General features: G+C 33.6%; 1 protein-coding gene and 1 long non-coding RNA gene across 7 annotated transcripts; one reads left to right on the top strand and one right to left on the bottom strand.

Annotated features, from left to right (window-relative positions):
* Window positions 1-1,534: 1,534 nt before the first annotated feature.
* LOC147384114 (uncharacterized) lies at window positions 1,535-8,931 on the bottom strand. 6 transcript variants are annotated; one of them, XR_015173139.1, is made up of 10 exons: window positions 8,780-8,931; window positions 8,221-8,354; window positions 6,201-6,295; window positions 5,960-6,018; window positions 4,617-4,702; window positions 4,195-4,314; window positions 3,981-4,072; window positions 3,011-3,373; window positions 2,773-2,877; window positions 1,535-1,942 (listed from the first exon to the last, which is right to left on the bottom strand). It is a non-coding gene; the product is annotated as an uncharacterized LOC147384114 (long non-coding RNA). The 6 variants fall into 6 exon arrangements; XR_015173138.1 differs by having other exon boundaries at window positions 3,011-3,046; XR_015173134.1 differs by lacking the exon at window positions 4,195-4,314 and having other exon boundaries at window positions 3,011-3,046; window positions 3,326-3,373.
* Window positions 8,932-9,127: 196 nt separating this feature from the next.
* LOC147384113 (UPF0481 protein At3g47200-like) lies at window positions 9,128-10,312 on the top strand. The gene has a single exon (XM_086426333.1). The coding sequence runs from the start codon at window positions 9,128-9,130 to the stop codon at window positions 10,310-10,312; it is 1,185 nt and encodes a 394-aa protein (XP_086282459.1).
* The last annotated feature ends 2,100 nt before the right edge of the window (window positions 10,313-12,412 follow it).

Genomic DNA, 12,412 nt, shown 5'->3' with positions numbered 1-12,412 from the left:
TTTTTGGAATCCCACATTTTAGAGACCCCACATTTCTATTAGTCCATGTGTATTGAAGGGTATCTGAATTTACAAAATACCCATATTTTACCCACATTGAGATGCCTTCCACATACATGGACCAATGAGAATGACGATTCTCTGGGGGTTGTCCCAAATTGAACTCAAATACCTCGGCTTCCTAAAGCACGGTCTTGGCCATCTCACCAACCTTTGCGGATTGTCATTGATATTCTTTATTATGCTAAGTTGTTAAAACAATGGAAAGCTGCTCTTTTGTCACATGGGAAATTTCATCTTTTTTTAATGGGTTATAAAATCATAACAACTTTATTCTACCATTTAAATGCTGAATTTTATTTTTATTTATTTATTCATCATCACCCATGAACTAAGACAATATTTCTTTTTGATGGTGTAATCGTTACTTCTGATACACAGTTTTATATTGTGAATAATAAATCTCCATTCCTTGTAGGCTGACACAGAATATAACCACAACTAGAACGAATTGACCTTTTCACCTACTATTAAATTTTCTTTAGAAATAGAAAAAATAACTGAAAGAAATCAATTTTTAGTTTTATTTGTGTTTTCTCACATGCCCATTTTGTGCCCCACTGAAAATTGTAAATAATTTTCCGCCCCTTTTTCAAATTTTAGAGGTGATACGTAGCCTAGACTGTCTGTAGAAAGAATTGAGATTTTCTATTAACAAATGATGGTTCTAAGTTGCAGTTTAAATTAACGACAAGCTGCATGTTTTCTGTAAATTTGGACAATTGATTAAAACATTCATCAATTAATTCAACGAATTGCCAATTAATTTAGTCAGGCCCTATAGGAATTACCAGTTTGACATGTTCTTGATCCAATGTGGAGACAAGGTATGTTCATGACAGCTTTCATAACTCATTTAGGAATAACCAATTCATGGGACTGTTGGAATATTAAAGACAATACTATAAGAAACCTCGGTTGTTGGAGTTATCAAGGAGGCGATTACTTGTTCTCCTAATTTCTTAATTTTTGAAAGAATTTGAAGAATGTTGTGATAGTGGTGGTTAAGTGTCCAAAATTTCCCTTTTTTCGTTATTTTTATTTTGTTTGAAAAAAACAAAGAAAAAAAGAAAGAAAAAGAGTGATAGAAAACAATTTTTAGTTTTAATTGTCTCCTCACATGCCATTTGAACTCTAGTTCCATGATCACAGAAGAATCTATCCACCGGCTACGAGGTCTGAAGGACAAGTTCACTACAGTAAAATAGGGCTATAGCGACGGCCGTGACCGTCGCTATAGGGGAAAATACCGTCGCAAAACACATGTAGCGACGGCCAGGCAGGCCGTCGTTAGTCGTTGCTAATAGTCCCATCGCTATATGCTATATCGACGGCCAACTATTCACAAACGTCGTTATATACATGACTTATAGCGACAGCCGCTATTGGCCGTCGCTATAGGGTATCGTTTTAAAAAAAAAAAATTTACTCTTTAAATGCGCTTTTGGCCGTCGCTGTAGAGGTTTCTAAAGAAAAAAAAATTTTAATTACACCAGCCCCCTCATGTATTGTAGAATATTGGAGATACCCCTACGTTTTGAAATTCATGACCATGACCCCAATTATCAATATGAAAAGACCCAAATGCACACTCTACTAGAGCTCATTGTGTTATTATTACCAAATTATGATACAAGATGAGCTACTAATTTTACTTTTATATTACAAAAATGAATGGACATGGAGTAATTATAACTAATTAGTTGCCTTTACTGAGGTCTTGATAGGATATGAAGCATCCGTGGCTATACCACATATTCCCTCTTTATCGACTATGCCGCGTTGCATTCTTATGTAACCGTCCCCATGAGTTCTTCACTATCCAATACTTGATCGCCACCCCATGATCTAGTTCTTTGCCACAATCTCCCATGAATACGCCCTGTGATCATAGTCCAGTCAATTTATGCATATAAATTAAATTCAAAAGATTGAGGTCATACCCTCTTGAGCTAAATTTTTAGGCTGTTTAGATAAATGGGCCAAGATTGGTCTTTAGAATTAACAACAAAAAGGTCAAACTCTGACCCTTATTGGATGGGCTAGAATGGCCTTACATCTAGTCCAAACTTGGCCTATTAACACCCTTAGATAGGCTAAAATGATACAAATCAAACCAATATACCAAGACATTAATGCTATAATGGTGTAGAAATTACACCACTGTGATAATTTTATAGATAGTTAAAGAGAGCTTCTATTGCCACACAAATTTTGCTAACACCACCCTAAATATGTGTTAGTCATTGGTGATTTACACATGAATGATTGTTTGTGACATTAAAACGCCTTAAGCCATTTGAGCTGGCTGAGTTTCTAATGGGTCTGACCTGTTAATCACTTCCTGTTGATTCCTAAGGACATTCACATCGGCTAGAGTCAATGGACTCAAAGGGATATTCACACGCTTCAACCACCAATTGATGTCCCAATGATCACAAACATGAAAAAAAAAATGCAAATACTGATAAAACCATAACTATAGAACTACAAAAACCCTTGAAGAAGTATTCAAATTTTAAAACCCACTCCCCTTCCTTGGTTTGAAGATACATGTAAGTGTAATAAAGATGATTAAATCTAGGTATGGCAAAACAAAACAATAATAAAAGAAAAACATAGAGAATAGATCTCATCACACTATCAAACAAATAAATAATTAATAATTAAAAAAATTCTCTCTTATCAGTACGTACTATTAGACAGTAATACCTTATAATCATATTTGAAAATGACTGATGAGGCCATAACTGCAAATGTATGTTGTATGTAATGGTATGGGAACCATTATAGGGGTTGAACACACATGCTTAACACCTGCACACACACAAAGCTTTGGATCATGTTCATATTTATTAAGCATGTTAGTCATACCAGTGAAATTCTAAGTTTGCTTCTATTATTCCACGTAAATAAATGAATACGAAAAAGGTTTGGCCAGAATAACAACCTCAATGACACAATGAACAATTGGAATGGGACGTCCCTGAAACAAAATAAGTTGAAGAAAAGATATGTTAGCAATTTTTCACATTTTCAACTTGTTAGATACCGTAGACAAGGATCTTCCCTACTTCATACTTGTTATCATTACTAGCACAGCCATCCACATACATCTACCTCAAATACAATTTTTCAAATGTATTACGCATGCACATGTATTGGAAGGGATATGTAATTGAAAGATTCAAGAGAGAGAAACAAAAGGAAGTGAGAAGTGTTTTTAGCAACATGTGGCAACAAAGCTGTGAAACACGACATGAACCTGCTGTGGCATATATTGGTAGTTCACCCAGCCAACTGGAGGCCAAAACTGCAATTACACCACATTAGTTTAAGTATGTCTACTATTTAGTTATTTTTTATCTGATTTTTTTTTTGTTGACAAATTGCATTAATTTCTTTTCAATATAAGACATATATTGGCAGTCTTATTGAACTTTATTCCCAACTAAATGACCTTTCTACATGACCAAAGTTTATTGATATTAAGAAGCACGACTTGCAACTAAAAGAGTATAATATGTATAAAACAGTCCTATTTCCTCCATAATAACACATAAAATTATTATTATTATAGGTAGCAAGTAACTTCAAGTACTTTACCTCTACAGGCAGACTGGCTGGGAATAGATTAATGGGACGTAACATATATAAGCAACTAATTGAATACAGATCTTCGATTTTAATACAGAAGTAAAAGTTGTGTGATGAGTTCAAAATAAGTAGAAAAGTCTTTATTGTTTCAGAGTATGGCAAAAATGGCCAAGCAATAAATGAAACACTAGAATGGTTTTTGGCACCAAAGGAGTTAGATACAGAATGCCAATGCTTGTATGCTTATTCTTGGGTTTGAAACTTGTTGATTGGAAAACATAAAAAATTTGTAGCGTAAGGAGCCATAAGAGGCGGAACAATACCTGCGAGACAGTACCAGCTGTCACACATATGGATTGAAGAACTCCTCAGGATGATTTTCTTGCTCATATGTGAACCGTAATTGAGTAAACATCTGCTCGGATTCAATATTTCCAAAATACAAGTTAAAGGCACGTTATTTTTCATGAAAATAATTTTTCCCAAAAAATAATTGAACTACAATTTCTAATGCCAAATAGACCAATAACATTTTACCTTCATCCTTTCACCTCGCCAAGATCGGCGATTGATGATTATGATTTGGAGGACTTCCTCCACAGACCATTCAACATCCATTATCTAGGCATCCATGCGGCTATTGAAAAAATCTAATACCTAAAAATAAGGAAGGTCATAAAACTATGTTCCCCTCGAGAACATGGTAGAACAGAGACATCAAGCACTTGTACTCAGCTTAGGAAAACTATTAACTTGTAGTTTCTTTCTATGGAAGGTAATAACAATTCAAAAGGCAAAGAAAACTAAGCACTCGAAGCGTACATTGTAGATTTTCCTTACGATCTAGCAAATGGGGACCCCACCTTTCTTCCCTTTCAGTGAAAATAGGGCATAAATTTAAAAAAAAAAAAAAAAAGAAAAAAAAAAGAGAAGATGAAAGTTTTGGGCAGAAGATTTACCTATAAATATAATTTACCATGATACCTCTGCTTTGACGAAGGCCTTTTTCTGATTTATCAGCCATCCAATTTAATCTCTCAATCATCTATTTCATGATCAGAAAAAAGTTAGTGTTAGAAGATGAGTTCAACTTGACAAGTTTAATTCAAGAAAAGCACAAAAGATCTTCCGACGTCCTAAATGCAACAGCTTGGGAAACGAAAAAGACCTAGTACATTATTGACCTCATCATATAGAAGAAGAATCACATATATGTGTTAATTGGAATTTAATGGTTTTCAAGAAAGAACATGAGAATTGCTCAAATGTAAAGGTTTCAAATCAATAACTAGTAATAACTATTACCACACATGGTTTTTCGGGCGGTTGACAAAAGATTGGCCATAATAATTTTTTACCTCGCATGTTCTGCATAAAAATGCGAATACAACTGGAAAACATGCAGGAATAAATATTCTTTCAAATGAGAAAAAATAAATATTATAACGTTTTTTTATAAGACAGAGTATACATTTTGAATTTTCAAACGTTAAATAGATTCATATTTTCAAATATTAGACAAATCACATTAAGAATAGGGATACTTGAGCAAAAGAAGCTGAAAAACTTGTTGTCAAGTACATATGCTATGGGGACAATTCCTAGAAAGGTGAGGAAAGCCAAGATTCTATGAATCCATCAGATTTAAAGAACTGAATGCAGATCATCTGTGGCTTGTTGACACAATATATGAGCTAGGGTCCAAAGCATGTGAGGCTAGATGTGTTCTCAAGTGACTACATTTCTATAGCGGTGGAGAAACAGAAAACGAAAGAGCGCCAAACTCTTATGATTTTGAACATAATGCGAGAATTATGAGTTCATTGAATGAATAAACACCCCAGATAATTCCCCAAGCCATGGACCATACATATTGTGTTTCTACACAAAGACCTTGAATGATCATGATTAATTATCATGTAAAAGATAAAAATAAAAACTTAGACAAATAACACTAAAGTACTGAACGATTAACAATTAATCCCAAATCTACCATGTGACCTTCACCAGCAACAACACAACACTATGATCATAGAATATTAGTGACAATATGTAACTGACCTTAACATAATGTCTCAATCAGCCTTAAAACAAACAATAGGACCACTTAATGGTAAAAGAACATAAAATATATATTAACCATGCTAAGTGGTTTTGTTACTAGAAAGCTAAGTGCAAAGTGAAATAGATTTAAAGGAAACTCAATTCATTTCCTTCGATAGCTAGAACTAATATTATAGGAACTTCTTAGATCAAATATACAAGGACAATTAGAATAGAAAGAGTCATCAAATAGACATACCTTTGAAGGATCAAATCCAAATCAAGTCATTTGCATCATCTGTTGTGTATTATCAGTGGCTGCATTAGCAAATGCATATGAGAATCTATAACATCCAAAGATTGTGATAAAAAAAATTTAATATAAAAAAAGATAAATGCAAAGATACTATATAACATAGTTGCAAAGCCCAGTTCACACATCTATGCTCATGTCTTATAGTTTGTGAAAAAATAACATTATAATAATTTCCAATACTCACGATGGCGTATACATGGGTTTTCCAGCCTCAAGACGTACCATAACACAATTCTCCATAGAAGTGAGAAGCGGCATACTCTTTATTTCAGAATAGCCCTGCATAACCCACAGTAAGTTTGGTAACCCAATCCATTATGAGATTAAACAAATTGCAAACTTGCACATAGCAAAGCATTAAAGGGACTTACAGCTGCCTTAGTAAGAAAAATATTCCAATGACAAAAATAGAAAAGCATAGTGGGGGCACTTGCCCCCACAAGAATTTTCAAAGTATATCGATTAGTGAACCATTGCAACAGATTTTAGCGGGGGATAAAAAAAATTGCCACTATTGCCCCCACAAATTTTTTTTCCACTCTTAGTTGCCCCCACAACTATTTTTTTTCACTCTTAGTTGTCCCCCATAAAAAAATTTTACCCTTGGTTGCTCGCACATGAGCAAAATCCTGGCTCCGCCCCTGATAAGGTGCATTTACCTTGAATTCAATATTATTGGGAAGTTGAATAACCTTAGCAGCCAATTTTTTTGTTCTAAAGGACACAAATGCATAGACTTTGTTCTCTCTTAAGTCTTTTCCTTTCATTATCTTGACCTATAATTTGAAACATATGAACAGAATCCTTTTTTACATAGGAGACACGAACAACGTATTATCAGAAAGTCATATAACTTAACTCGGTCTCAATAGTTGCAAGGGATTACCATTCACAATAGTTTCAAGACATCAATCTAGCAATGACCTTAAGATGGCATCCATATTGAGTTCCAAAAATAGAGTGTATAAATACAATTGTTATTCCACTATAAAAAAATTAAATTAGTGTCATCTATTTAAGAGCTTGTAGACCTTGATGTGCTCACAATGATAGATGAGAAATTCTATTAGAAATGATGCAATTTTTTAACAGAATAGAATTAGCTCCCAAACCATCAGAGTTTCCTAGATTAAGGTTCAACTAAACTGAAACTTTCCCTAGATTATATGGGCATAAAAGGAAGCTAAACATGAAGCAGTTAAGAAAAATAACATCATAGCTACCTTACCTTTTCAAGTTGACAATGGATCTTGAGAATATTGAAAGACAAAACACTACAAATGAATGCTTAGAGTTAAACTGATTTAAACACAAAAAGGTGAATGCATCATGAATAAAGTGCCTTTTTCTCTTACTACTACTGAGTCTATCATTGGGTCCACATCAGAAATTGAATCCCAATCTCATATGTAACAAAATAACCAGGCATTTCTCTAGAAGGAATAAATGTCAACATTTAGTGGCAGTTAAATTGTTATAGATGCGTAGGGGTTTTTTTTTGTTGTTGAATACATGTTGGCAATATGCTAGTAAGTGTCAAAACATAGCTCAATTGGTTGACATATTGCCAATAAACAAATTTTGATTCCTATTGAGTTGTTGTTGCTAGTTTCTAGTTGCTACTATCCACACCCACCATAGTTGCTGCTGCTGCAACTATCTTGAAAAGCCTACCCATGTCACTTGCATATATAATTTTAGGTCCCACCCATTGATCAAAGAAAGGAAAAATGAGCAAATCAAATGGATATACCTTTGATTCATCATTCAAGTTCTGAGCTTAGGTTGTGCTACTTCTATTCTAGCCCATTACAGAAGGGATAATCAAAACCATATTGACTTTAATTGGAGGGGAAATTGAACTGTCAAAACAGACAGATTAACATTTATTAAATAGCATTAACAAATGGTATAAATCAAAACCATATTCAAAAAATAGATAAGAAAATGATCATAATGGTACCAAAGCTCACTGTTTATCTCTCGATCAGCGATTTCAAAGGTAATTTTTCTTTTTTTTTACTTACTTGGTTAATCCAATTGAAGACTCAATCAAAAGAGAGAGAGAGAGGCAAGCAAGAGTCCAGACCGATTGAAATAAATGATTATACCGAAATCAAGGTTTAATTCTTTAAAAAAAAAAAAAAATCAAAGTGAATCCATAAATCTAAGTATTTTAAACTGAAATTAAACCATAAACTCACCTGAAATCTGATTTCTCCCAAAATGTGATTGAGACCAGAGTTGAAGTACCAAAATATCAAGCAATAAAAGCTTTAAAAACTTGATTGTCGATGCGGAAACTCAACTGAGTTGATCTCCTCTTGATATTACAAACCTAGAAAATGAAATCTAGGGTTTAGGGATCGATTGCTACACTGTAATCAAAAGTACCAGTTTTTTTGATTAAAATCTTAGCTATAAAACGAGAAATTAGGGTTTTGGTTTGAAAATGAACTAAAAATAGAATCAAAACTATAGAAATTAGGATTTTGATTTGGAATCGAACCAAAAATTGAACCAACACTAAAGAAATAAGGATTTTGATCTGAAATTGAACCAAAACCAGACCATCGAACCTGATTAAAGTTTCGATATCAGATTGAAAACTTATTACCAAAGCCACTGAAGATTATACAGAAAGATAAAATTTGAGAGCTCAAACTCACAGATCTGAAGAAATTAAGAAAAAAATCAAAATTACTGAGTGAGACCGATAGCTCAAACCCTAAAATAGTTCAAGAGTGGAAAAACAAAACAAACCTAACGAACGACGCTATGGATCCAGCATGAACATGTTGAGTTGAGAGAGAGAGAGAGAGAGAGAGAGAGAGCTTGTTTATTTAATGAAAGATGAATACAAAGGGAATTCGAGAAACATAACAGATCGAAGAGAGAGAGAGAGAGAGAGAGAGAGAAAGAGTGCTAGTGGGAGTGGGAGTGGGAGTGGGAGTGGGAGTGACAGGGTATTTCAATAACAACTTAAGTTTTGGGTGCAAGTAAATGGTTTATAGCCACAGATTCTAATTAACCATCGTTACAAGTCGTTGCTATAGATCATTTTTCCTGTAGTGGTTGTTCAGCATAGAAACGGACACCACAAACGAAAAAATGAAATGTCACAACATTCATATTCTTAGAGTACCACTACGGCTGCGGGAGTACAAAGCTTACAGTAAATGCTTTGATCCTGCAGTGGTATCAATTGGACCTTATCACCATGGAAAATCTAAGTTAGCGAGGATAGAAGAGTTCAAGATCATATCTGCTCAACAATTTGTCACTGACTGTAAGTCTAGCGTGTATGATATCTACAGTAAGCTTGAATCTTTAACTGGTCAGGCTAAGATGTACTACAATGATTCCGTCATGGCTAATTTCGACAATGAAGCATTCATAGTCATGATGCTTTTGGATGGTTGCTTTATTTTGAATTTTATTCAACTTGGTAGAGGATGGAACATGCTCATGACATTAGGAAATGACATACCTTTGATATGTAGAGATTTGTTCTTGCTTGAGAACCAACTCCCGTACCTAATTTTGAAGGAGTTGATGAACTGTTATCGACGCCGTGGCTTTAACATTATGGTTCACAGCTATATAGACTCGGAAATTGGCAAAACCTACGGGATGTGTTCATCACCATCTGCTAGTCAAATTCGTGATCCCTTTCACATCATAGACCTTTTCCGTGCCAAACTAGTCGGTGACAAACCTAATTTTCATCACCAGGTAGGGCCGAAGCAATCATACCCTCCAGTCAAGGAGCTTCTAGCTAAGGGGATTACATTCAAGAGAAAGAATTCAATTTGTTTATGTGACGTTGAATTCCAAACTCATTTGCTAAGTGGAGAGCTATTACTTCCTCAAATAGAAATCAACCATTACACCAAAGACAGGTTTCTCAATTTAATTGCCTATGAATTAAGTTGTTGTGATCGTAAAAATCACCCATTCATTGCCTTCATTTGTTTCCAAGATCCACTTATTGATCATGCTGATGACGTGAAAGTGTTGTGCTTTGAGGGCATAATTTTCAATTACCTTGGCAGTGACGAGGAAGTGGCTAATCTCGTTAACCAATTGGCAACAGGGTTGATTCATGATCCTTTTGCCTATTCGGAAGTTGTAGATAAAATTCAATCCCATCTTCAGAAAAAGAGGAGGGTCTACATAGATGAATTCATGCACACTTATTTTCGTAGCCCATGGACGTCTATCGCTTTAATTGCTGCAGGTTATGTTATCTTGCTAACTTCCATCCAAACCTTCTTCACAGTCTTTCCCCGGTGAAATCAAGCAAACTTATTTTGCAATCTTCATATCAATATCACTTTCTTTGTTCCAAGTTGTGTGTATGTATGCTCTCCACTTTTTATCCTCACATGTAATAAATAATACTGTGCAACTGTGTGTCTAATTAAAGTAGTTTTCATCTAATGTTTGTACTGCAAACTAGCTTGCTACCCAATTGATTGATCTTTGTTATAACAACGTAGGTGAATTCATGCACACTTATTAAACCAATATTGTAAACTTGCAGTTGAGATGACTAGACTTCGTTACTGAAACCTTTTTTTAACCCAATTGACTTGAACTCTATGAGTTATATGTTATATATAAATTTTTTTTAAAACATAATTACAAATTTTAGAATATTTAGTACATTTAAGAGAACTTACATTGCCAAATCAACTTTTACTTGTAGCACACTAAATCAATAAATTAATATTACACGCCACTTAATATATTTAAACAAATTCCTGGAAAAATTAGTTTCACTTAAGATTTATGGACCCCAAACTAAGGTTTTGGTATTTATGTAAAATACCACATTATTTTGTTTTCTTAATTAGGGAGCCCGCCACATTTAGATTTTGATTGGCAACTAAAATAGATGATGAAATACATAGTTTGGGAACACAAGATAAAATAATTTTAATTAGTTTAGATAATGCTTTTTCCAATGACACATTATATAATTTTGTTAGTCAAATAATACAATTTTCTATAAATGAAAAAGTAATCCACATATATTGTTGTCACATAATTAATTTAATTGTACAAACTTGTTTAGAACCAATTAGGAATGCAATACTTTACATTGATAGTTATTTATTTATCTATTTAGTTTTATAATTAGTTTACATTGGTAGTTCAAAATCTAGATATCAAGAATTTTAAAAAATTATTTAAGTAAAAAAAATTAATAAAGTAAGAAATGGCACTTAACTAAATGGTAAGATGTGTGGAAAGTTGTTCCCCAAATGGAAAAAATAATAATTGGGTAGAAATTCCATTACATTTTTGGACAGAAACTACTTTAGATTCTACGTATTAAAATAAAAGGCTAAAAATTACAATAGAAATTATTAATTAAAATGATTATTAAGTTGGACAATGTAACATAAATGAAATTAAAACAAAAATAATTGAACATTTTAATAAAATATCAAACTAACTTTGGTAATAATGCATGCAATGATAATTTGATGGTTTTGATACTTTGGTAGTAATATAGAGACATCATATTCTTTCTGCCATGATCCCATTCTCTACAACTGTTTCTACTTGTTGAGAAAGAAATTATATATGAAATGGAGCTTGAGGAGAGTTGATCCCGTGAACCTAGGTTCAAATCCCGTTAAACCAATCTTCACCCCTATTAACCACTAATCCCCTTGCTTGATTGATATATATATACAAGGGACATGTGAAAAAACATATGTAAAAACAATGTAACATTAATAAATTCTCAAAATATGGGTTAGAAGTTCTGGATTGAGCTGATTTTTTTTAGGATGATTTCTATGATGAGAAGATCATTCGAAAAAAAACATCAGTCCAATCTGAAACTTCTAACCCCATTAAATGTGATTTAGAATGTGGATCATCGATTTTTTGTCAATTTTTGCCAATAATTTGTAAATTACTTTTGATGGATTTAAAAGTTTCAGATTGAACTGATTTTTTGTGAGGATGATCTTCTCATCGTAGTGACCATCCTAGAAAAAAATCAGCTCAATCCAAAACCTCTAACCCATATTTTGAAAAACCATTGTTTTTACATATGTCCCATGAACCGCCCTCTATATATATGGGGGAGCTTCAGCAGCCCTAAAGTTTGCGAAACATTTTTCTAAACATGGGTTAGAAGCTTTGGAATGAGCTGATTTTTTGTGAGGATGATCTCTATAATGAGGAGATCATCCTCACCAAAAATCAGCCTATTCCAAAACTTCTAACATCATCAAAAGTGATTTACAAAAATTGGACGGTCCACAATTCTTCAACTAGTAAACTAGGGTTCAGAAGTTTCAAAATGAGCTGATTTTTGGTGAGGATGATTTCTTCACCGTAGAGATCATCCTCACAAAAAGTCAGCCTATTCCA

The sequence above is a fragment of the Akebia trifoliata genome, chromosome 15 (genome assembly GCF_017979445.1).
Source record: "Akebia trifoliata isolate Shusen 1 chromosome 15, ASM1797944v1, whole genome shotgun sequence".
NCBI classification, from domain to species: Eukaryota; Viridiplantae; Streptophyta; class Magnoliopsida; order Ranunculales; family Lardizabalaceae; genus Akebia; species Akebia trifoliata.
This window is presented reverse-complemented; position numbering and strand designations above follow the sequence as displayed.

Excerpts from the sequence above, each read along its gene's own strand:
- LOC147384113 (XM_086426333.1), top strand. The coding sequence starts at position 9,128 with ATGAAATGTCACAACATTCATATTCTTAGAGTACCACTACGGCTGCGG.